General features: G+C 46.1%; 1 protein-coding gene across 1 annotated transcript in view; it reads left to right on the top strand.

Moving 5' to 3' along the window:
• Positions 1–27,056, top strand: part of LOC148517701 (hepatitis A virus cellular receptor 1 homolog) — a 75,604-nt gene that overhangs the window by 27,894 nt on the left and 20,654 nt on the right. Inside the window, exons 3-4 of the mRNA XM_088478323.1 lie at positions 23,902–23,990; positions 26,855–26,951. Of these exons, the coding sequence (XP_088334449.1) occupies positions 23,902–23,990; positions 26,855–26,951 (186 nt within the window). The remainder of the gene's footprint in view (positions 1–23,901; positions 23,991–26,854; positions 26,952–27,056) is intronic.

The following is a 27,056-nucleotide window of genomic DNA, read 5'->3' on the forward strand; positions in this document are numbered from 1 at the left end:
ACTTTCCACCTAGGCGGAAAGTCAATGCAATGTAATAGGCAAAAAAGTTTTGCCTATGAATAGCAGGCGGAAAAAAGTGCAGAATTGTGGTTTTGGGGTGCAACGTTGCGGGAACCCCCCTGCAGCCTTCAGACAGTCCCCCAAAGGTAAACTGTGTCAAAAAATAAAAAAAAAACACTTAAGGATACCCCAAAAAATCACTTTGAATTTGGGGGCGAAAAAAAAATGTTGGGGGACAAAGACAAAAACTAGCGAACTTGACTCTGGGGGGTCCCCAAGTATGCCCCAGGTGTTTTTTTCATTGCAGGGGCTTTCGGCAGGTAGATTTTTCACGATTTTTTCAACTTCACTTTAGCAGCTTTAAAATATGCTGACCCCCAGTTTCAAGTACCCCATATTTGCTGGGATAAGTTATTTTCAGCCAAAAATACTCCTGAATACTATTCTGCACCACGTATACAAAAACTATTTAGCAGCTATTGAGCCCGTTTAAAAACACCAAATACCTTCAGCAAGCCAACTAGGGGAGTACCATAGTGAACCCCCTTGTCAGAGCATCTTTTGGGGGTCTCAGGCTGATTTCCCCAAATCTGACAGTACTTTCCGCCTGTTTCAGTTTCGCGTACTTTCAAATTGAATATGGCGATACACGGGCACGCGCGTGATACTTTTCCACCTGCAAAACAAGCGAAGTAGGCGAAAAGTCCGGGAGGCAAAAAAGTATTGCGACCGAGCTCAAATTTAATACGGGCCGAGGGCTGGTAAGTACCCTCCCCTCCCCTGAACTCTCCTTTAGTGATGCCTAACCCTAACACTTCCATGGTCGTGCCAAACTATAACTCCCCCCGGGGGTGCCTAAACCTAACCCTCCCGTCCTTTCCAGCACCCTAAACCTAATGCTCCCGGGTGGGTGCCTCACCCTTACCTCCCCCCAGTGGTGCCTAACACTCTCACCTCCCCTCCCCCTAGCCTAACCCTAACCCTCCACAGGGGGTGACTAACCATTGGTCGGGCGTCCTTCTGTATTCCGGCGCCGGGATTATGATAGACGCCGGTATTTCGACACCTATCTTAAGTTCCCCGTTGTACTTTAGTTGTCGGGATATAGACCGGCCGCATGTAGTCCGACAGTCTATTAACTACATCTCCTTACAGGGAGCACTAAACACTGATCTCTAGACTTTCTATCATATATATCATTTAAGGTCTCATTCACACGACTTTTATTTAGAATTTCACATGAAACCACACTGACAATAGGGCACCTCAGGGACAGCGAAGTAGATCACCTGAGAGATGTGTGAATTTGTTGTAACGTGGTTTTCAGTTAGAATATTTCAGTTCGATTCTCAAACTTTATATTGACTGCAAAAATGTTGAGCTAAATTTGGGAAAGCCGGTTCTAACATGCGCATTGTATTGTATTTGTAACCGGTGGCAGAACTAACCAAAGGTATGCCTTGGGCCCCCTATCCCTGTTGAAACTGTGAGCTGCAATGCACAGATAGCACGCCACTGGCAATGCACAAAAGCAGCAGCATTGTGTTTAGCCCCTCCCCCTATCCTCCCCAACCTCTGCCCACCTTATCTTTTTTCCTACTTACACGCTCCTCCACGTCTTTTCTTCTACTTCGATTCTGTTCTTCTCTCTGAGGGGCTGGCCAGGCACTCCTCTATCCGCAGATCCTCGTCTTCTCTGTTTTGGGAATGAGACATTTTGACATCACGACGTCTCCATTGCAGTGTAGTGTAAAGAATAGCCAGAGCCTCAGTCTCCCTAGAGGATGGTCGACAAGGACAGCCACGCACATCATTTAGTGCGGTGGGAACTCCAGCACTAAAAGACATGGAGAGTATCGCGCCCTGGGAATGGCACTGACCTACCGCCCATGCCACAGCCCCCACTACTGTAAGTTGGCTGGGGTCCCCATCATCACCCCAGGCCTTAGTGCACGGTTTCACCCCTGTTTTGAACAGTTTTTCGTCAGATAATGAACACAATCTTCCAACTCAAGCATTGGTAAGTTCACTGTTTGACTGAAAATAAAGTTACAAAGACTATAATACACAGGGCGGGAAGAAATGCAAAAAGGAGAGCTCTCTCGGTAATAGCGGCCCTTTTCCAATGGGGCACTTCTGGGTTTAAGACCCAGAAGCCTTCAGGCGTCCTTCTGCCCATGTGCAGACGGACGCGCATGCTGCAGGGGTTGCTGGGAAGGATCCTATTGGATCCCTCTCACAGCACTCTCCTGATAGAAGCCCATAGGTTTTTATAGGAGAACGCCATCAGGAGATGGCGCTAGTCTCTGCAACCAAGCCCTGGAGTGCATCACATTCAGGGGCTTAGGGAACTGAAGAAATTAGGTCAAACTCGCATTTTGGGGGTTGACCCCATTTCTTCCTTTGCTGCATCCCGCCCATAGCCATTTAACTTTACACATTTTATAGCTAATTTCAGCATCTTTAGTTTGAACTACAAGCTGCAAACTCTAATTTACTGAAGATTATGGAGACTTTGGGCCTGATTCAGAGCCGTTCGCTATTTGCGGTCGTTCGTTTAAAAACAAGGGGTGGCTATTCAAATGATCCGTACGCACATTGCAGTCTGTTCACACCTCTAAGTCTGAACGAGCGAGCAAAACATACGCTCGTTTATTTGTTAAAAACGCCCCCTGGCCGCTCGCACCATACGTCATGTCCGCTATTCATTAGATTAATCGAGTACATCGACCAGCGTATGAACTGCTCGCTATTCTTGTGGTTGGTGTTTGCTACCACAAATTTGCGAGCAGTTCTGGCTCTAAAATAACCAAGTGACGTGGTCAATGACGCTGCTGTTTTAAATATACACACCCATAAAACGCCCGTTTTGACCTTTAAGCACGCCTGCGTTCGGATCTCCACTCCCCATTTTCAAGCACCTTCCCCTGTTACCACCCACATACGCCTCATTCTGTCACTCAAAATAGCAGGCACTCGCTATATAGCGTACAAACGATTTTCGGCCGCACTGACTGGTTCGCGCATGCGTACTAAAAACCGTACGCATGCGCAGATGTGCAAACATCGCTCGGAACGAGCGTACTGCCGCTAACGAGCGGCTCTGAATGAGGGCCTTTATCTGTGTGTTCCAAGATAAAAGTAATGGTGTATACACACGGTCAGATAAAACTGGTCGATTTGTACGATAACGATATCGCTCATATCGTTATCGTTGAAATTATCAGTTTATGGCCCCCTCAAACGACCAAACGATAGTCGATGTGCAGGCACAAATGGTCGATATCGACCATCGCCTGTGCATGCTGGCCAAACTGGTCGATATCGACCAGGTTAGCCTGTTTACTATATCTATTAGAGCAGGAAGTCCACTCGGGCTTGCGGGAGCCGAGACCCTATCACAGGGTCTCGTCGCAAGCCCAATGGTCGCGATAATCGCGACGGTCTCCAGCCCGCTCACAGCTTAGCGAGCGGCCTGGAGAAAAAAAAAAACACACCCTGATTCAGAGCGAGCGCTCGCTAGCAGCGAGCAGCTCTGAATCAGGCCCAATGATCGTTATCTGATTGTACAGCTGTATGGTCGTGTGTACGTACCATAAGTCCGGATAAGAAATGCAGGAGATCACTTTAGTTTAGACACTAAAGACACACTAGCCCCATCCCCATATGTATGTCACTCCCAGCCCCTGGGCTACTTCCTCTCTCCAGAAGTGTAGAGATGGAATGGTAATTACCCATTTCCAGGCTTGTTCAAGAGCCTCGGCCACAACACATCCAAGCGTTTGACGGCAATGGTTTCACTACAGTCTAAAATCTGTTTGAGATGTTTCCTCCTTAAATGTTGCTGCATCTTTAAAACCATTATCCTGTTTTTCTATGCCTGCTTTGAAGGTCCCTTGTTGGTTCAGCCTTCCTTGAATAATTCCTATATGTACAAACACTGTTGGGTCCTCAGGAGCAGGTCTGGATTATGGGAGGAACAGTAGGGGCCCCCACACACAGGGTCTCATTCAGACCCGCTCGCTAGCGCTGTACGCTCGCAAGCGGGTCGATGGTGCCCAAGTGCGCATGCGCACGACAGAGGGAGGTCCGTAGTGCGCATGCGCGAGACCCAGCGAGCGACGGGGAAGCCGTCACTACAGGTCTCGCACCAAAGGGGGCGTGCTGTCGATGGTGAGTGACAGCACGCCCCCTTTGGTGGGCGTGCTGGGGGCATGGCTGCCCAGACGGAGGTGTTCCCATGGGAACGCCTACCATCTGGGTCCGGCCCCACTGACATCACTAGTGATGTCAGTGGGAGTGATTTTGGCTCTGATAGAGCCAAAATCACTCCAGGGCTTGCGGCAACGAGACCCTACCACAAGGGTCTCGTCGCAAGCCCGATGGTCGCGATGGTCTTGACCATCGCGACCATCATCATGGACGCTCGCATAAGCTGTGTGTGGACGCACAAAACAAAAAAAAACGCCCTGATTCAGAGCGGGCGCTCGTTCAGAGCGTCCAGCTCTGAATCAGGCCCACAGGCACTCATTCAGAGGTGGTCCTGGTCGCTAGCGAAGCTGTAGGTTACCACCCACAGCTTTAGCGACCGATTAGGTTGATGGTCGCGATGGTCAACACCATCGCGACCATCGGGGCTTGCAACAAGACCCTAAGGTTGGGTCTCGGCAACCGCAAGTCCCAGGGAGCTTCCTGCTCTGATCAAGCAGGAAGCTCCCCACTGACATCACTGCTGATGTCAGTGTGGCCGCCCACAAAATGGCAGGCGTTCAGTTTGTGAAACCACCCCCCCGCCATGCTTACAAAACGGGGCGAGCTGTCAATCAACATCGACAGCCGTCCCTATTGTAGTGAGCTCCGGAGCAAGAAAATTTCTCTCTTGCTCCGGGGCTTGCGCACGCGCAGTGTGGCCGCTGCATGTGCGATCTGCGCTTGCGACCGGATCTGAATGAGGACCACTGTCCCTGGCCACATCTCCCTTATGAACCAATTTATTTTCTTTTAACGGAGCCACCTGCCATGGGCTGTGATTAAGCCATGCCACTTCCGGCATTTGGCTCCGCCCCCTCTTCAAAGGCCCGTGAATTGGTTCAACTTCTGCTGCTGCTGCTGCTGCTGCTGCCGCTGACACCAGGAGATGTTAGATGACAAGTAATGAATACAGGCTCGGACTGGGCTGCCGGGGATTCAGGGGATTCCCCAGTGGGCCCCGCTGCTTCATAGCCACGCCCTCTATTGCTGGAGGGTGTGGCCTAGTGCTGGTCACCGGTAGCTAGATTGTCACTGTCACACTGTGTAGTTGGAGGCAGCGGGAATCGGGTGGGTGTGTGCTGAGGGCGGCAGTCTCTGGCACTGTCTGCACCAGTCAGGCGCCGCTGATTCCATTTGTTTATATCAGCGGTGAGGGTGATGTCACATCCCGAGGGGGGTCTGGAGCAGCAGAGCCTGAGAAGCAGGCTGATTGAGTATAACCTGCTGCAAAGAGGGGGTTCAGTCGCCCAGGCTGCTGCAGGAGAAGGTTTAGCAGTATGCTGGGAGAGCCCAGCCTGTCACTGGAGGAAGGTGGAGCAGGATGCTGGAAGTGCCCAGGCTGCTTCCAGGGGTAGGTGGAGGAGGCTTGGAGCCTAGGCTGTTTCTGAGGGGAGGTGGAGGAGGCAGGAACAGGAAGCGCCGAGATATACAGAGATCGTGTGACACAGATGAGCCAGGCTCCGCCCCCTCCTCGACCCTTGCAGTACTGCTGCTTTTCTTCCCCTGAGTGTGAGCCTGGCTGACGGCTGCTGTATATCATGCAGCATGCCTTATCTCTTCTTCCAGGAAATGTCTGCAGTAGGGGTGAGCGGGTTCGGATTTCTGAAATCCGAACCCCCCCGAGCCCCCCCGATCCGAGTCCGATCCGAGTCAGGCTCGACTTTTCCCGCCTGACTCGGATCTGAAATCGAGGCAAAACGTCATCATCCCGCCTTCCGAGTCTCGCGGGTTTTGGATCCTATATAAGGTACCCGCGTCGGCGCCATTTTCTCACTCGGCTGTGGACAGTGAAGAGGGAGGGTGGGAGTTAGGGCTGTGTAGTGTAGTGTAGTGTAGTGCTGCTGTTGTCCACTACTTCAAAGTCCATAGGGGCTGGCTGTGTTGTGCTGTGCTGCTGTTGTTAATAGGGGCTGTGTCCACTACTTCAAAGTCCATAGGGGCTGGCTGGACTGTGTTGTGCAGTCAGTTCTCCATAGGGGCTGTGTCCACTCCAAAGTCCTGTGCAGTGTTCCAGTCCTAAAGGGGTGCTGTAGTGTTGTCCAGGGGGTGCTCTGTCCATCAGGGGTACTCCCCCCAAGTGCTAAAAAAATAATATATTTTCTGTGTTTGTGAATTGTGTGCGCAGTAGCCGCACGTGCATCAACAAAGTAGTGCCAAGCGTGCGCCTGTGTCATAAGTAAAGGGCCGGCTGGCTTGACCGTTAAAGGGTGCTGTAACCCCCGAAAGTACACTCCAGTCCAAACCAAAAAAAAAATTATTTTCTGTGTTTGTGAATTGTGTGTGCAGTAGCCGCACGTGCATCAACAAAGTAGTGCCAAGCGTGCGCCTGTGTCATAAGTAAAGGGCCAGCTGGCTTGACCATTAAAGGGTGCTGTAACCCCCGAAAGTACACTCCAGTCCAAACCAAAAAAAAAATATTTTCTGTGTTTGTGAATTGTGTGCGCAGTAGCCGCACGTGCATCAACAAAGTAGTGCCAAGCGTGCGCCTGTGTCATAAGTAAAGGGCCGGCTGGCTTGACCGTTAAAGGGTGCTGTAACCCCCGAAAGTACACTCCAGTCCAAACCAAAAAAAAAATATTTTCTGTGTTTGTGAATTGTGTGCGCAGTAGCCGCACGTGCATCAACAAAGTAGTGCCAAGCGTGCGCCTGTGTCATAAGTAAAGGGCCGGCTGGCTTGACCGTTAAAGGGTGCTGTAACCCCCAAAGTACACTCCAGTCCAAACCAAAAAAAAAATAATTTTCTGTGTTTGTGAATTGTGTGCGCAGTAGCCGCACGTGCATCAACAAAGTAGTGCCAAGCGTGCGCCTGTGTCATAAGTAAAGGGCCGGCTGGCTTGACCGTTAAAGGGTGCTGTAACCCCCGAAAGTACACTCCAGTCCAAACCAAAAAAAAAATAATTTTCTGTGTTTGTGAATTGTGTGCGCAGTAGCCGCACGTGCATCAACAAAGTAGTGCCAAGCGTGCACCTGTGTCATAAGTAAAGGGCCAGCTGGCTTGACCGTTAAAGGGTGCTGTAACCCCTGAAAGTACACTCCAGTCCAAACCAAAAAAAAAATTATTTTCTGTGTTTGTGAATTGTGTGCGCAGTAGCCGCACGTGCATCAACAAAGTAGTGCCAAGCGTGCGCCTGTGTCATAAGTAAAGGGCCGGCTGGCTTGACCGTTAAAGGGTTCTGTAACCCCCAAAGTACACTCCAAACCAAAAAAATATATATTTTCTGTGTTTGTGACTTGTGTGCACTGTGGCTGCACGTGCATCAACAAAGGAGCAGCGCCAAGCGTGCGCCTGTGTCCCATAAGTAAAGAGCCGGCTGGCTCATTTCTTAAAGGGTGGTGTAACCCACAAAGTGCACTACTCTCTAGCAAAAATAAAAAAATATTTTCTGTGTTTGTGTGCGCTTTAGCCGCACGTATATATCAATATAACATAAATGGAGGACCAAACTTTCTCTGATAAAAATAAAATAGGGAAAGATCAAGAACCACTTCCTCCTAGTGCTGTTGCTGCTGCTGGGAGTTGTTCATCATCCCAGAGAGGAAGTAGGAACATCACTACTTTTACTAAACAATTGACCCTCCAACAGTCCCTAGCGATGAGGATGAAGTACGACAGCAGTCATCCTGAAGCAAAACGTATAACTGAGGCCTTGACTGCTATGTTGGTGTTAGACGTGCGTCCGGTATCCGCCATTAGTGCAGTGGGATTTAGACAATTGATGGAGGTAGTGTGTCCTCGGTTCCAAATCCCGTCTAGATTCCACCTGCATCCTCAAAGCAGCAGCGACAAGCGTGCGTCTGTCTGTTAAAGGGTGGTGACACGCTCAAAGTGTGCTACACAAACAATTAAAATATTGTTCTTTTTTTTTCTGTCTTTGTGAAATGTATGGGCTGTAGCCGCACCTGCATCCTTAAAGCAGCAGCGACAAGCGTGCGTCTGTCTGTTAAAGGGTGGTGACACCCTCAAAGTGTGCTACACAAACAATTAAAATATTGTTCTTTTTTTTTCTGTCTTTGTGAATTGTGTGGGCTGTAGCCGCACTTGCATCCTCAAAGCAGCAGCGACAAGCGTGCGTCTGTCTGTTAAAGGGTGTTGTAACTCTCAAAGTGCTCCAAAAAATAAAAAAAATGTTTTAATGTGTTTGTGACTTGTGTGCGATGTAGCCGCACTTGCATCCTCAAAGCAGCAGCGACAAGCGTGCGTCTGTCTGTTAAAGGGTGGTGACACCCTCAAAGTGTGCTACACAAACAATAAAAATATTCTTCTTTTTTCTGTCTTTGTGAATTGTGTGGGCTGTAGCCGCACCTGCATCCTTAAAGCAGCAGCGACAAGCGTGCGTCTGTCTGTTAAAGGGTGGTGACACCCTCAAAGTGTGCTACATAAACAATTAAAATATTGTTCTTTTTTTTTCGGTCTTTGTGAAATGTGTGGGCTGTAGCCGCACCTGCATCCTTAAAGCAGCAGCGACAAGCGTGCGTCTGTCTGTTAAAGGGTGGTGACACCCTCAAAGTGTGCTACACAAACAATAAAAATATTGTTCTTTTTTTTCCGGTCTTTGTGAAATGTGTGGGCTGTAGCCGCACCTGCATCCTTAAAGCAGCAGCGACAAGCGTGCGTCTGTCTGTTAAAGGGTGGTGTAACTCTCAAAGTGCTCCAAAAAATAAAAAACTATTTTTTTAATGTGTTTGTGACTTGTGTGCGATGTAGCCGCACCTGCATCCTTAAAGCAGCAGCGACAAGCGTGCGTCTGTCTGTTAAAGGGTGGTGACACCCTCAAAGTGTGCTACACAAACAATAAAAATATTGTTCTTTTTTTTCTGTCTTTGTGAAATGTGTGGGCTGTAGCCGCACTTGCATCCTCAAAGCAGCAGCGACAAGCGTGCATCTGTCTGTTAAAGGGTGGTGTAACCCTCAAAGTGCTCCAAAAAAAAAAAAACTATTTTTTTAATGTGTTTGTGACTTGTGTGCGATGTAGCCGCACGTGCATCAACATAGTAGCAGCGCCAAGCGTGCGCCTGTGTCATAAGTCAAGGGCTGGTTTGGACATCTGGTCCGTACTGAAGGACGTGCCAACAATTTCTGACAAGTCTACTGTCACTGCATATGATACTGTCCTCAAAGCAGCAGCGACAAGCGTGCGTCTGTCTGTTAAAGGGTGGTGACACCCTCAAAGTGTGCTACACAAACAATAAAAATATTGTTCTTTTTTTTCTGTCTTTGTGAATTGTGTGGGCTGTAGCTGCACTTGCATCCTCAAAGCAGCAGCGACAAGCGTGCGTCTGTCTGTTAAAGGGTGGTGTAACTCTCAAAGTGCTCCAAAAAATAAAAAACTATTTTTTTAATGTGTTTGTGACTTGTGTTCGATGTAGCCGCACTTGCATCTTCAAAGCAGCAGCGACAAGCGTGCGTCTGTCTGTTAAAGGGTGGTGACACCCTCAAAGTGTGCTACACAAACAATAAAAATATTCTTCTTCTTTTTTCTGTCTTTGTGAATTGTGTGGGCTGTAGCCGCACTTGGATCCTCAAAGCAGCAGCGACAAGCGTGCGTCTGTCTGTTAAAGGGTGGTGTAACCCTCAAAGTGCGTTCCACAAACAATAAAAATATTCTTCTTTTTTTTCTGTCTTTGTGAATTGTGTGGGCTGTAGCCGCACTTGCATCCTCAAAGCAGCAGCGACAAGCGTGCGTCTGTCTGTTAAAGGATTACATCGGTGACAGCATCCAAGTAGGCATGTCAGACAGTCCGTACCTGTACTGGCAGGAAAAAGAAGCAATTTGGAGGTCCCTGTACAAACTGGCTCTATTTTACCTGAGTTGCCCCCCCTCCAGTGTGTACTCCGAAAGAGTGTTTAGTGCAGCCGGGAACCTCGTCAGCGAAAGGCGTAGGAGGTTGCTTCCACAAAATGTGGAGAAGATGATGTTCATAAAATGAATTATCAACTCTTCCAGGGAGACCAGCCTCCAGAACGTACAGAGGGACCTGTGGTTCCAGCGGGGACGAATTAATACTCTGTGAGGATGAGGATGTACACACTGAAGAGGGTGAGGAATCGGTGGATGAGGATGACATCTTGCCTCCGTAGAGCCAGTTTGTGCAGGGACAGATTAATTGCCAGCTTGTTTTGTGGGGGCCCAAACGAACCAATCATTTCAGCCACAGTTGTGTGGCAGACCCTGGCGCTGAAATGATTGGTTTGTTAAAGTGTGCATGTCCTGTTTATACAACATAAGGGTGGGTGGGAGGGCCCAAGGACAATTCCATCTTGCACCTCATTTTTTTCTTTGCATTATGTACAGTTTGGGGCCTAGTTTTTCAAACTGCCATCCTGTCTGCCACTGCAGTTTCACGCCTAGATGGGTCACGTGTTTGTGCCGCCCACTCGTGTCGCTTAGCATAGTCATCCAGCTACCTCGGTGCAACCTTTTGGACATAAAAACACTATTGTGAGGTGTGAGGTGTTCAGAATAGACTGGAAATGAGTGGAAATTAAGGTTATTGAGGTTAATAATAGCATAGGAGCAGAAAACCTACAAATTCTGTGATTTTAGCTGTTTTTATGCTTTTTTTCAAAAAAATACAGATCCAAAACACAAAACCCAGAACCCAAAACACGGAAGGGTGGTTTTGGCAAAACCAATCCAGATCCAAAACACGAAGAAAGATCCAGATCCAAAACCAAAACACAAAACACGAAAAGTGGCCGGTGCACACCCCTAGTCTGCAGTCAGACATTAAGTGCGCAGAGGTTCGTTCTGCCTAGAGGACCGCTCTTCTCCCTTTTCCGAGGTTGGGGTCACAAGCCAATGGGGTGTCATCTTAATGGGTCAGCCATTCCCTGGTTTCTTTTTTGGCATCTTTGTCATATTTCCTGCGGTGTGATACTGCTCCAACACTGTAATTAATTCCTCTAAATTCTGAGGATTAGCATGCGGGACCCATGGGTTATATTACACGGGTCAACAACCACCATCTCTACAATCTGAGCGGCAGTGCCGTCTTCTGGCTGGAGCCAACTTTGCCCCTGTCTGGTGAGTTCTGCAACCTGCTTCCGAATAGGCACCCCTGGTAGTACGGCCCATTCGTGGAAGCGCTGCGCTTTCCCAGAAGGAGTGAGACCTGACCGAGCCAGACTGGCACTTTTGACTAGGCCATATTTCTCCGCATCAGCAGAGGACAAATCAGCATAGGCTTTCTGAGCCTCACCAGTAAGATAGGGGACAAGTCTATCAGCCCAAGTATCTGCTGGCCACTTTAAATGTTCTGCGACCCTCTTAAATATTAATAAATATGCCTCTGGGTCATCTGAAACACACTGCACCTGTCATGCACAAGTACAGGGCATTTAAAGAAAATGTCTGCTTTAGATGACCCTGAGGCATATTTGTTAATATTTAAGAGGGTTGCACAGCGTTTAAAGTGACTGGGTCAACAGCTGCAACATTTGTTCCTCTGACTTTTGATGGGAGGCCAAAAAATTTAGTATAATATGAAAAACTTCCTCCATTTTTACAATGGGAGATGTATACAGAAGCCTAGGTGCCTTTAGATAACAAGCAAGTGTACACAAATAAATATATCTCTTTCTTCCAGCAAAGCAACTGTTATTCAAGTTTAACACAGAAAAAGGAAACACTGCTTTTTTTTTTTCTACAGCAATGCAGGGGGAAAAAAATTCTCTTTCAGCACTGCAGTAAATAAACCTCAGTATGTGAGCTCTGCTCTGTCCAATCAACAGGTGAACTTAAATATACAGCATGAACTAACTGGTGAACATACTAATTAGCATTTCGATATGTCTTACACTAGCGCACGCAGGGGGGGTTTCTGAGTACCTAGAAACGCCCCCTGCCCGCCGATTACTCATCACAGCTGACAGTGTTTTTTGACTGTCGGAGGAGCGCAGTAATGTGGCTTCTTCTGTCCTCAGAGCCACACTGAGAGAGGCTGGAGGAATCTAGGGGGAATGCAGCTAGCTCCTCCTGGGCAGTTCCCGTGAGTTGCTGGCCGAGACTTCAGCTGTCTACTGCTGTACCTTGTATCTAGCAGCAGGTATGTGTGCACTGTGAATGTGTGGCTTATGTGCAGTGGTGCTGGTGGTGCGGGGAGAGGGGGCAAGGGGGCTTGTGGTTGTGTGCAATTATGTATGCTGTGTGCAAGTATACTTATGACTTATGTGTGCGCATGTATGTGTATGCTGTAAGTATGCTTATGTGTGTGTATGCTGTGAGTCAGTATGCTTATGTGTATGTATGTACAGTATGTATATGTATGCATGTGTGCTGTGTGTATGCTATGTGTGTATGTATGAATGCTTGTGTGTATATGCAATGTGTTTATATATATATGTATATATATGTATATGTGTGTGTATATATATATATATATATATATATATATATATATATATATATAGTATATGGAAACCCCCCTTAAAAATCCTGTGTTTGCCCCTGTCTTAAGCACCTAATGCTGGGCATACACTATACAATTATTTGTCACATATCTGTCCAATCTGACTGGTTGGAATGAAAATCTGGTAGTGTATAGGATCAAATGATAATCGACCATTTGCTCATGAACACTGGAAAACAGACAAAAATGATTATCTAGACAAATTAGTTAAATCAAACAAAATGTAACCAATTTGAACAATCGTTTTTGTCCATTTTCATGTGTTTGGGACCATGTGGTCGAATCTCATTTGCTCCCATACATTACCAGGTTTTCATTCCACCAGCCAGATTGGACAGATATCTGACAGATAATTGTATAATGTATGCCCAGCATTAGTAAAAAAAAAAAATGAAAGTAACTTTTTTTTTCAGTACACACACAAAACAGCTTTTCATACAGTGCACGGCAAGTTACACAATGTCTTAATATAACTGCGTTTTTTTTTCTGGTTCGCAAACCATACTCACATATACCGAACGTTTTACCTGGTGAGATCCTTTGCTACGCCATAGGCGTCTAGCGATTGCGCTGCGAGACAGCAGTGCAGATTTATCCATATGGGCCACCAAATGTAACACGGGGTGTAGAAATGAGGATTCAGACAGGCAGGTATTCGGTAAAGCAGAGTCTTTTAATGGCAGCAGACACTGCACTTTAGCTGCATGAGCTTAGGCCTGGACACACACATTCATATAACACAAATAAACAAATAAAGTAAATGTTCCAGCACTCCTCGTGCTTAGCAGTCAGCAGTGGTTTGCAGCCACAATTGGCCATGCTCTGGCAGCATAGCCCTTGGTCCCTTGCACTACAACACTAAGGCCTACCACCTGGCCGCTAGACAGCATTAGGGCAAAGGGCATCAGATGTGTGAGAGTTTTAAACCTTTCCTGTGCTGCTGACTTCCTGTTGGCTCTGGGTTACCTGGAAAACCCAGAGTTCCATATTCTATTGCAGCTGCAGAATGTGCCAGTCTTGTTTTTTCTCCCACTGTGACAACCTGAAATTCCACACCTCCACTGCTACTGCAGAATGTATAGGCTTCACTTAAGCTGAACCCACCAGAATGTGGGTAATTCAGGTAAGAGACAACCCCTCTCTACAAAAAGCAGCATATGGCGGCATTCCTTGCAGTAAAGAACAAGCCTGGCTCATTCTTTCTTGCATGGAATACTAGTGTATGCTGGTTATATATATATATATATATATATATATATAAACTCATATTGCAGCCAAGGTTTCTGTAACTATTAAGCATTTCCCTGACACTTTCTTTGTAGTTTGGATCTTTGACATTGCCTAAAAAATTTTAAATCACTTGATTGAACGAAGACCACGCCGAAAGTTCCACAATATTCATTACACGCCCGAAATGTTCATCTTTTATTAACTTTCTAATGTAAGGGCCTGTAAAAATGCCTTCCTTCAGTTTAGCATCGGATTGGTTAGGGAATTTGGTGCAAAGATATTTGAAAGTTTCTCCATCTTTAGGCAGTGCTTTTACTGTACACATTGTTTCATCAGTCCTAATTTTATATGTAGAAATTCTGGCCAAGAGTTTTTTTGCCAATGTAAATTTTTGTGTAGTAAAAATGTATAATACAATATAAAAATGTGTGTGCAATGTTCCTTTAGACAGTATGGGGTTTAGGCCCTTTGTAAGTTTCAGCTCCAGGACCATGTGGACCTTAATCTGGCACTGGGCGGGGGGAAGTTTAATGTCGAGAACTGAATTGCAACATTCTATACAATTGACATTTTCGTGTCCAGAAGCCAAAAATCTATAAGTATCACATAAATTCATTAAAAAAGCTTTTTCATCACAGACCTGTGTTATCAGTCTGTGTGCAGAGTTCAGGTGCGCAGCAGTCTCTCATTAGGGCAGCTCTCTGCAGGGTCTTTGCTCTGATTGGACCCAGCATCTGATAAATTACAGCCAGGCCTTCACTCCATGCCGGCTATAGCATCTATGTACGTGCCTTTCCGGTTCCAACTATATTGCTCTGTTTCAGTATCCTGACAATCCTGATCTCACCATGGTGTACCAAGACCACATCGAGTCCTCCGGCTGTATTAGTCGCACCTCAGCTAACCAGGCTGCACCTCGGTCTCTCCTAGGCCGCACCAACATCTCCGGCTGTATTAGCCGCACCTCGGTCTCTCCTAGGCCGCACCAACATCTCCTGCGGCATTGGCCACACCATGGCGAATTTAGCCATACCACGGCGAATCAAGCCGCACTACAACCCATATCAATACCACCAGCTAACTTGCTGCATTAATTCTACAGGCTGTACAAACCACATCAATACTTCCAGCTAACTTGCTGCATCAATTCTACAGGCTGTACAAACTAGATCAATACCACCAGCTAACTTGCTGCATCAATTCTACAGGCTGTACAGGCCACATTAATTTCTCTGGCTACTAGCTGCATCAATTCCACTGGCTGTACAAGCCATATCAATACCGACAGTTTATCTGTTGTATTCTAAACCATCAGCTGTACAGACTGCAGCAATTTCTTCAGCGATATTAGCTGCATCTAAACCCTCGGCTGTTCAAGCCGCATTCATCCAACCAGTCATATTAAGTTGAATCAATTCCTCTGGCTCTCCCAGCCTCATCTCCTCCTTCAGTAGTACTATCCGCATCACGACCAATCCGGTCACAGCCTGGTCACGTCTTCAGCTCTACTGTGTCACGTTAAACTCTGGTCTTCCTAGGAAATCTGTGTTAACCCCTACTGCCCCGAGTTTTAAGTCCAGGTGGCCGCCTAAGTAGTGGTGAACGTAGCCAGTTCTAAAGCAAACAGCGGTTGGCTGTTATTGGCAGAAGACCTCATCACATGTGTATTCTAGGGAGCTTACACAGTGAATACTAGGAGACTGTAACACAATCACTTCCCATAAGTACTGGCTTGTCATAGAGGTACTGTACAGTAGGTAGGGTATGTTAAGGCCCCCATACACGGTGCCATTTGCAAACGATCCAACCTCGTATGCGATTTCCCTTGAATTCCTGTACTCTTCCAGTCAAATATATTGTGCCCACACACGGAACGATTGTACAGACGACCGAATGATATACAGTAGACGGGTCTTTAACGACTGCAGATCGTTAACGATATATCGTTTGCAGCAAACAACCTCACGATACATCTGCTGGAATTTAAATAATGGGAGGGCTTAACTAGGGAGTATAAAAGGCGGCCGCCATTTTAAGTCTGTGCACATTCTGCTCTGTGACTAGTGAGGCTCGGTTTATACCTGATGAACGCTGTACATTGCTATTGTGCTCTGCTTTGTTTTTGGCTTGCCTTTAACAAAGTGTGTTCTATACTACATTCTATTCTGTGGTGATGGATTCCTATCGCTATAAGCTTTTGCTAGCCTATAGCTATCTGAAGCTGAAATGTGATGGAGCTGAGAAGAGGAGGAGCATGAGGTCTAGCTGGACCAAGGAGTGGCTGATGAGGAGGGAAACTCGCTCCCACACGCCACTGCTGATGGAGATTCAGGAGAACAACCCGGACAATTACCGCAACTACCTGAATATGGATGACGCCACCTTCCAGGAGTTACTGCGTCTGGTGACCCCCTATATCCAGAGGCAGGATACGAATATGAATTGGGCCATCCCAAGTGAGGAGAGGCTCAATGCTACCCTGGTACCTGGCTACAGGAAGGTCCTTTGAAGACCTGAAGTTTGGGACCCTCATTTCCCCCCATGCTCCTGGACACCTGCAAAGACATTGTGAATGTCCAGAAGTACCACTACTTTAAGGTGAGTAAAAACATTACACATGTTTTATGGTGAAAGAAAATGTTGTTTTTTTTAAACAAAATGTAAAAAAAATATATATGTAATGTGGCAACCTATATGGCTGCATATTTGGAATGAAAAGTTACCAACATGGCTGCATTTCACTGTGTTATTAACATGGTTTAAAATGTATATAATGTGTGTTCTCAACAAGTTTTATCTGTCCCAATAGCTATGCTGCTCTATAGTATACGGTGGGACAGATGGCAGATTGCATCTGCCAAGAAACACATGGCGCAAGTACAGATTGTGGCCACGGCATCCAACAATCTGTCCTTACACCATGTGTTTAGCGACTGTGTCCAATCTGCGTTTTCCACACCATATACCATAGAGTAGCTATTGCGAGAGATAAAACTTGTTGATATTTTTAGGAGCATATATAACAGGTAAAATAAACTTTTGAAAAATTGAGGTAGCTGGATGGCGGGTTTGATTGTGATGTGGAGGGCCCAATCCTCTGAACTGGCTGCACAGTTGTCTAGGGCAGAGGCTTTTTGTTTTTCCCCTTATTACTGTGTCATATATGATCATCTCAGCGTGGATCTGCTGATCCGGGATCCATAGCCTGGAAACTACTGGCAATATGTGTGCCCAGATTATCAAACATGTCCCGGGGATTTTGGAGGGCCTGCTCGACTTGTTGCAATAGTCTCGATGGCTGTGTCTTGTGTCGATAACATCTTCTTTTGGATGGAGGCTGACTACATTCAGCCTCGTTTTCACTTCTGGCAGCCATTTGGGGGCTATAGCTCAGGTCCTGGTCAGGTGTTACAGACTGTTGGAGGAGAGTAAAAATAAGTGTAAATATCATGTTTTAATACTGTATATATTTTTTTATTTGTTGGAGCAGTGGCAAACCATTGCTGAGGAATTTGATCGGAGGTGGAATTTCCCAAACTGCGGGGGAGCAATTGATGGGAAGCATATCTGCATAACCCCACCTGCCAATAGCGGATCCTATTATTACAATTACAAGGGGTTTTTAGTATTGTACTCATGGCGGTGGTGAACGCCAACTATGAGTTCATTTTTGTGGATATCGGGAAAAAAGGCCATGCTTCGGATGGTGGGTCCTTTAAAAATACCCGCTTCTATGAAAGGCTTACCTCCAATACCCTGAAATTGCCAACAACAGCGGAAATGAAGCACGGCCTTAACTTTGTGTTTGTGAGGAGGCGATTGCACTGCATGAACACTTGATGAAGCCAATACGTGCAAAGGGGCCTAACCAAGGAAAAGCGGATATACAATTGCCGGCTATCCAGGGCACAGTGGATTGTGGAGAATGCCTTTGACATCCTGAGTAAACGATTCCGCATATTCCATACCACCATTGTGGAAAAAATTGACTGGGTCGTCTTGGCATGCTGTGTCCTGCACAAATTTTTAAGGCGCAAAACATCCATCCAACAAAGGACATCAGGCATGGCAATTCCAGATGACCTAGACCTGCCAGAGGAGACAGTCCAAATGCCCTCTGTGTCAACACCTGTAAATCTGGAGTCAACGGGGGCTGCGCGGGCTAAAGAGGTCAGGGAGCAATACCTGGCCTATTTTAATGGAGTGGGGGCAGTGCCATGGCAAGAGGACTATCTCCATTGAACAGTATTGGACAATTTTGAACTGTCGGACTTGTAGAAAACATTGGCGTGGTGTGTATGCACTGTGTCTGTCAATACCACATCTAAAGAGGACGATTGATCTGCTTCCTGTGTGTCCTCTTCCTGCTCTCCTGGAACACTCTCCACCATTAGAGTTTGTGAAGCTCTCTGTGGTTCCTGTTCGTGAATAAATCGGAGCAGGTCAAAGTACCATAATGTACTTGTGTACACGTCTTCTGCCCCTGCTCCTGAAGCCCACAAGTCCAGCTGTTTCTTGTGCTCTTTTAGGGAGACAGTCCTCAGATTTTGGATTCTGCCCTTTGCACATTTCGGACGTGCCTCATAGGGCAAACTGTATGTCACTAGGTCATCTATGGCTTCAGCTTTATTCTGTTTGTTGCTGTAATCTTTGGTTTTTATTTTCCAAAGACATTCATGGCTTCTGTGCAGCTTCAGAAAGCCAGTAATGAATTGCCTCTCTCGCATTAGTCATCTCTGTAGGAAAACAGAAAAACAACTTTTTTAATACACAAATTATTTTGATGTTTTTTTTATACTGTTTAAACGGTTACTGTTTTACCGAAATGTTTATGTTTATTGATTGTTTTTTCAATACATTAAAAATTTATATTTAGTGTTTTAAATTTGTCATTGCATTTTCAGAGCAAATTTATCATCATTATTGAGTGGGCATTTAAATAAAATAATTTGTTGGAAAACTAGCTTGGTGCTACACTGGCATAACATTGATGGGGCAGTGGGTACATTGTTGGTGTATTGGGTACAGGGGCGGAGCAGGGTTTAATAGAGCTATGTAATTAATAGACCAGCGGACTAAATTCCACCGCTCTATATCCAGACACCAGACTTAAGGGATTTAAGATATGTGTCGAAATACCAACGCCTTTCTTAAACCCGACGCTGGAATGCCGAAGGACGCCGGACCGATCAAGGTAAGTCCGGCCGTCCATAGCACTTAGCCGTGGGGGGGAGTTAGGTTTAGGCACCCCCAGGGAAGGTTAGGGGAAGGGGGAGTTAGGCGCCACTGGGGGGAGGTTAGGGTTAGGCACCCCCAGGAGGGTTAGGTTTAGGGTGCGGGGGAGGGGGTTTAGGATTAGGCACTACCACCTGCGTTTTATGGTTAGGCACCACTAAGGGGGGTTTAGGTTAGGGGGGGTACAGGGGAAGATTAGGGTCCTTACCTGCCCCAGTCGGGATCTTCATCCTGTCGGGATTTCAATCCCATTCCGTTAATAAACATTCATTGGTGGTGCAGTCATGCAGGGGTTAATAAACATTGGTGGGGCAGTGGGTACATTTTTGGTCAAGTGGGTACAGTGGCGGAGCAGGGGTTAATAAACATTGGTGGTACAGTGGGTAACATTGGTGGTGCAGGGGTTAATAAAAATTGGTTTTACAGTGGGTAACATTGGTGGGAGTGGGTACATTGGCGGAGCAGGGGTTAATAAACATTGGTGGTACAGTGGGTAACATTGGTGGTGCAGGGATTAATAAACATTGGTGGTACAGTGGGTAACATTGGTGGCAGTGGGTACATTGGCGGAGCAGGGATTAATAAACATTGGTGGGGCAGTGGGTACATTACAGTGGGTACACTGGTGGTGCAGTAGTATACATGGAAAACAGGTGCTATGTATATACTCACTAAAAAATAAAGGCAAATCTCCCCAAGCAATCCATGCTGCTGCTGCTCTCTCAGTCGTCCATGTTGTCTGGCACAAACTGGGCCAGGGAAATTGGAATATTTAGATATTGGAATCTGGCTGTTTTATGCCTGCAGTACCATGCCTTACCACTGTGTTGTTTTAAAAAAATGGATGGCAAATTTTTCATATTTTTTTAGCCCTAATCTTCACGCTAACCCTCCCCATGGTGCCTAACCCTAACCCTCCCTCCTGGTGCCTAACACTAACCGACTGGATAAGTGCCTAACCCTAACCTTGGGGGTAAGTGCCTAACCCTAACCTTCCACTATGAGCCTAACCCTAACCCTAAAAATAAAAATAATAATGTGTTAACCATTTTTGTGTCGACCATTTTCATGTCAAACTTTTGACCCTATCAACCTTAGTGTACCTGTCGAACTTCTTACATGTCGAAATTTAGTGTGTCTGACTTTTGTTCCTGTCGACCTTTTGTCCCTGTCTAACTACTGACTGTCTAACATCTGGTGTCTATCTAGACATTGTCTAACTCAGGGGTTCCCAACCACGGTCCTCAAGGCACACTAACAGTCCAGGTTTTAGGGATAGCCATACTTGAGCACAAGTGACTTAATTAGTACCTCAGTTGATTTGCTGTGCCTTGAGGACCGAGGTTGGGAATCACTGGTCTAACTAATTCCTGCCTATCTATAGTCGGGAACCCTTATTTTTCTGCTCAGTTCAGTAAAAGTTGTTGAATGCATTAAAATTACAGCAACAGTTTGGCACCCATTACAATCAGATCGGGGTGTATCTATAATGGGTGCAGGGTGTGCGGGGAACACGGACCCCTGGGTCCAGAGGGGACCCGCACTGCACACCCTGCACCCATATTACTTACCTCTCCAAAGTCCTACATCGGCGTGAGGGTCCGGTGCTGTAAAACAACTGGAAAATGGCCGCGGCGACCATTTTCCCGTCGTTTGTGCATGCGCAGGACAGGGAAAATGGCCGCCGTGGCCATTTTCCCGGTGACCTGTGCATACACTATAGACTCTGGGCACAGAGTCTATAACTCCAGCGCTGGCTGTGCACAGCTCAGTGCGCTGCCGGCCGCCGGGCAGAGAGGAGGGGGCCCGTGTCGGAGACTGCACATGGGCCCTCTCCTCTCTAGAAACGCCCCTGAATCAGATGCTCCAGCAGGGTCAGAAATAGATATGGTCAAGAGACTGTGAGCATGTTTTTATGTAGGCAAAGGAATTGATTATGTCAGGCGTGGTATTAACCTACTACAACCCCTCACGGGCATTATCCGAGGCTGAATGTAACTATGCACAGATTGACATGGAAAACTTAAGTCCAGTTTGGGATGTATGGTTCAATCAGTATTTGTATGGAAAGAAATTCATGCTTATAACTGATCACCAACCGCTTTTGTCCATAGTTAACCCTTGGAGGGGTACTCCTGTCACTGCGGCTGCAAGGATGCAGAGCTGGGCCTGTTCTTAGGTGGACATTGCTATACTATAGCATTTAAGTGGACAACATGACATGCTAACACAGATGGTTTGTCACGATTGCCTTTACAGACCGCCCCAATGACACAGAAAACCGAGGAGTCTTGGGATGTCTTCACAATGACATAAGTGGAATGTGTTCCCAATACCACCTATTTAATCAGACACAAGATTGCTCAAGACCCCATCTTGGCTTAAGTACTCACAACGATGCAGAAAGGGTGGGCTGCGCTACTGTGCCGCCAACTGGCCCTTTACTTTCATCGTAGACTGTCTCCACTGGGGGTCTGGATCATTGTGCCTGTCAAACCGCAAATATAAGTCTTGGAGGAACTCCATGTGGGCCACTTAGGCATGGTCAAAAATAGGGCACTGGCCAGGAGTTTTGTATGGTGGTCAGCGTTGGGTCAACAGTTGGAGGATATGGCCAAAATATACCCACACCAGTGCCATTGCACCTATGGGAAAGGCTGTCCACCCCGTGACATAAAAATTAAGTAGACTTTGGGGGACAATTTATGTGGTCCATGTTTCTCGTGGTGGTGGGACCATGTAGTTTTTACAGTCACTTCTACTACAGACTTTCATCAATTCAACTTGAATTCATCACATTATCTCCACTCTGTATCACCCGGCTACTAATGGACTGGCTGAATGTTTCTTACGAACCATAGAGCAAGCTTTCTGCGCCATGCACACAGACAAGGGTATATTACAAACAGAGGCTTCCAACTTCTTGTTTGCGTATAGGAATGTTGTGCATACTACAACCAATCAAACCCCAGTTATGTTGTTCCTGGGTAGGAACCTCTGGTCTAGACTTGAATTTCTCAATCCAGATATTCGCGGGTTGATTCGTGACTGCCAAATAAAGCAGTCTCAAGTTACAGGTGCCACCAAAATTCGGGTTTGGTGTGTAGGACAAACTGTATGGGCACGTAACTACAGTGGAGAGCAGAAGTGGGTAATAACAAAGGTTACACAATGTAGAGGGCCATCGTCATACATAGTGGAAATCGAACCCGTGTACTGTGGCACCGACACCTGGATCAACTACAGGAGCATAAGGGATTACCTGCATTTGATGGAGAAAAAATTGCTATAAAAGCTTTAGGGCTCTATTTACTATCATTATTTTTACTAAAATAAAAAAGGGTGTTTTCACACCCTTTTCACATTATTTTAGTATCACCTAAATTTATTAAAGGGCAATTAGAGTAGAATTCATAAAATTCTACTCCAAGCCCTAATTATCACATATTTTTAGTAATCAGATCGCATTTCACATAATTTTAATGGGAAATGCGGTCTGTCTGGTAGTTACTAAAAATCAATTGTGAAAAAATATCGGGGGCAGCCCTGTGATAATAACGCCACCTGGAGGTGGTGTTATCTAGGGTTTCCCCTGGTTACCGGACTCCTGTTCTGCTCTAACAGGGAGAGCAGAGCCCGGAGCCGGCCCCAGTGATCAGCTGTGTGGTCTAAACATACCACATGCTGATCACTGCTATAAAAAAAAATAGTTTAAAAACAAAATAACTTACCTGAGTCCAGGGAATGGAGATCGGGGCTCCGGTGATATCCTCCCTCCGGTCAGCTGGTCTCCCATCCTGCACTGGGACCCGGTCATCAGCTGACCGGATCCCAGTGCAGGATGGGAGATCAGCCGACTGGAGCCACGAAGGACATCACCGGAGCCCAATCACCGGGCGGCGGTCGTGGGGGCGGGCCTTAGTGGCGGCCAATCAGCACATGCGCGGGCACTTGTCACTGTATTTTTTGCGGAGGGGATTCGCAGGGACAGAGCTTTATCGCAAGCTCTGTCCCTGCAAGGGATTTTTAGTAAATCCCTGTGATATTGCGAATTCAGTCGGTAATATCACACTACAATCTGCATTCTTTATGCGGATTGTAGTAAATAGAGCCCCAAGTGACAATGCCTCCACCTGTAGACACACAGGATTGTACGAATGACTTGTCCAGAGTGGCACAATTGTTTCAACCCAATGATAATGTCGAAGTGAACTTTGATACGGTGGAGTCCACATTCGCTCCTGCTCCAAGTGCACAGGTCATACATGAGGACCACCACTACCCTCCTCGGGTAAGACACGCACCACAAAGACTGAACTTGTAAGCGGGCAGGAGAGACATTTATCACCATGGGGAAGGAATTCTTAGATATTGGAAGCTGTGCTCTGCTAGATTCACGTTGCTGTATTATGAATGCAGTACCATGACTCACCACTGTGTTGTTCAGACGCCTCCGTCCTGCAGCATTTGCATATATGTTGTGTGTATAGCGTATATATCTTTCAATCAGGCCCAATATTGCTGCAGCGCTCAGAAACTTCATGGGAAAGGAAATTGGTTGGCCCTGGTCTGCCAGACTGAAATTGTGTATTGCATGGGGATCACAAAAGATCAAGTTAATCTAAATTTCTTTGACTCCAGTGTTCAGATGTGTGTGTGCATACTGGTGGTCGATGCAATGGAAAATTGTTGTTTTTGGCATAGGGGAATGTTTAATTGGTGCCTAAGCCGTGGGCACAAAATTAACTGAAATAATTTTTTTATGTCTCATTCCAGAAGCTGAAATTTACACAAAGACAATTTCATCCTTTTCCACAGTGAGATCCATACTTCAGTCTGTGACTATCATTACTGCTCCTGCTATGGTAATAAAATGCAGTTAGAAACGTTTTTTGTTTTAACTATTATTATTTTTTAACTATTGAATATTAGCCTCATAGATGTCCTATGAATATTTCTAAATACATATATAATCACATTAATCAGGCCCGTAAGGAGCTGGTCTAGGCCCCAATAATTTTCGGGGGGTGAGACCTAATCATGGGAAGCGTAGCCTCACCCCCACTTAGGAAAAACATAGAAGAAAATAATTGCAGCACCGCAATCGTGCTGCGTGCTGAACAGGGGGGTTCTGTGAGCCCCTCAGCCAGGGACTAAGGACCTCATTCAGAGTCGGTCGTAAGCGGCCGCTCGGTCGTACGCCTAACGATCGAGAATCAGAAACAAAAACAACCGCACGGCCGGGCGATCGCAATCAAAGTGACGCCCATACATGAACAAAGCACCTCCTCTAGCTAGCGAGTGATAGCAGTTAGCGATCGAGTCAGTCGTTGTCAGTCGCTGTATGTTAATTTTCTTCTGATGGTTGCGGCCGCTTGTGTTGTGTGCAAATTACACCAAAAATTAACAAAAAAACGCATAGAATAAGCCATCCCCATGAAATGTATTTATTCTTATTATTCGCTAATGCTAACGCAACTGAATCAATTACATGCCAATTAGTAGTTTTATTAGCAACAACAAACGATTATTAGCTGCTTGCATTGTGTGGCACAAAATAGAAACATCAAACATAACATCAGTCACATTCGATAGTATCGATTGTACTCTGGTGCTTGAGAGAGCACATACCCAACCTCAAGCTGTACGATCAGCCAGGCCTTGAACCTGCTCGCAGAGTGATGTTTTACTACTTCTGGCCTTCTATGTCGGTCTTAGCAGGAAATTTATGTACACCCCTGAAACGCCCTGAAAACGGTGAGGAACGCCTGCTTTTTTAGACCACCACCCCCGTCAACACCCACAAACGGCCTTTCATGTCAATCAACTCTCGGAAGCCACTTCCTACTCGTAAGCCATACGATCAACAGCATTTTGGATCGCAAGGTCTCGTACGCACATGCGCACAACTAACAGTACGCATGCATGGTTTGGAAACATCGGATGCGTACGACCAAGCGGCCGCTTACGACTGACTCTGTAAGAGGTCCTAAGACTTTAGGAGAGCACAATCAGTGTGATCGCTCCCCCACCACCACCCCTCACAGGCAGAGGAAACTGCTGCAGCCTAGTGCTGGGCAGAAAGGCTTCTAACAGGTAAAAGGGAGGGGGGGGGGGCCCGGGTAATTAGTGGTTGTGCCAAAACCAAAGCCATAACATTGAGGGTAGTTTTGCCAAAACCAAAACACGGGGGTCCGAGCACATCTCTAGTTCTAACCACCCATCCATAGCATCTAAAAAAATTTCACAGGCATACTACTCCTCTAGTGTGCAAAACACAATGGAGCTGACATTTTCATCTGAAATTCGCTACAATAATCCTTATGGGTAAGCTGGAACTCTTAGCCGTCACCTAGCTACAGGGTATTCCGATAAACTGGGTCATACTTAATTTTTTTAGAGTTATTTTTGGGTCTCTTGCTCGGAGCCTTGTGGATTAACTATTGGTAGGAGGCAATCTTCAATACTGCCCTAGTATAGACTCTCAACAGGTCCAGCCACAGTACTCACTTCCTCCCCATGATTCAAGTCACGAAAAGCCTAAACAAGCACTTGAAAGAAATAGGGCTTTTTGACACCTGGTGCACGTTTCACCCCATCTCTTCGGACTACGGCTTCTATTCTAATCCCCATGGTAGATACTTGCTATGTTGTCCTCTCCTCTTCAAAAACCTTATTGCAGCCGACTTCTAATCCAACTCCCCAATCTGTTCCATGAAATATACACATTTGGCAATGTGTCCGGCTATAAAATCAACACCAACAATTCTGAAGCTCTCTCTCCACCTCCAAAAGTCTTTGCAGAAGATTCTCAAGCTGAATTGTGACATTTGGTGGCACACACACCACCTGCATTATTTAGGGATTAATGTAACCAGATTGTATGATTGCCTCTATAATGCTAACTATCCTCCCCTAATTAAGCAAATTGTACTTTACGTGTTTTAATGGCATAAGCTCTATATATCCTGGATTGGATGTATCAATATTATTAAGATGAACATCCTTCCATGACTGCTTTATATGTCTCAGACCCTCCCAGTAGCTGTCCCCTCTCCAGACTCTTCCTTCATTCAAATCCTTATGCTGTAGGTTCAATTGGGACAGTAAGAAGCCATACATTTATAGGAACATGAGACCACGCCCCTTTTTTTAGCACGCACTGTACCTTTATTTTTAAGGGTACTGGGGGGGAGGGGGGTATGAGTTCCACCACTTCTCTAGGACCACTTTAAGCACTGGGCATATTAATAGGTAAATTTTCAATGTAATGCATCAATTCTGGCAAACGCTTTACATGACGATTCAAGCAAGCTAGAGAGATTATCTTTTGCATGACAAATACATGTTAACATTTAAGTTTTAAGTTTTTCTTTATATAATAAAACTGACTGCTGATAAAAATGATGTCATCACCTTGGAATGTAATGACAGTCAGGTTAAAATCTGACCCCTGCCACCATTGTCAGAGATGCGCAGGAGAGAGTGAGGGGTAAGCGATAGAGAGATACAGGGAAGGAGGAGAGGTGGTGAGAAAGTGTTGGGGAGGTGGTAGAGAAAGAGAGTGGTTGGTAAAGAGATCATAGAAGGGGGGAGATAAAATAAATAAATAAAAGCTAGACGACACCAGGCATTGCAGCCAGTTTAAAATATTTCCTGCATCTGTGCAGCATGCTTTTTCATTGATTATCTTTTTAATTGTTTTTGCCTTTTCGTTACTGGTGTATAGAATGAAACAGAGGCAGCGGATCTAAGCTCAGTTGGAAACATAATTAGAGGGATGATGGTCTTCTTGCTTCCGGCCTTGTTCCTACTCATATACAAATGTAAGTACGTCCAATTTACCACCACACAACGCCTTAGCATATTATGTACCAGAACTGTATTAGGACACTGGTTGTTTGTGGGCACAGATTACCTTAATGATTCCC

The sequence above is a fragment of the Taudactylus pleione genome, unplaced genomic scaffold (genome assembly GCF_031769625.1).
Source record: "Taudactylus pleione unplaced genomic scaffold, aTauple2 ptg000212l, whole genome shotgun sequence".
NCBI classification, from domain to species: domain Eukaryota; kingdom Metazoa; phylum Chordata; class Amphibia; order Anura; family Myobatrachidae; genus Taudactylus; species Taudactylus pleione.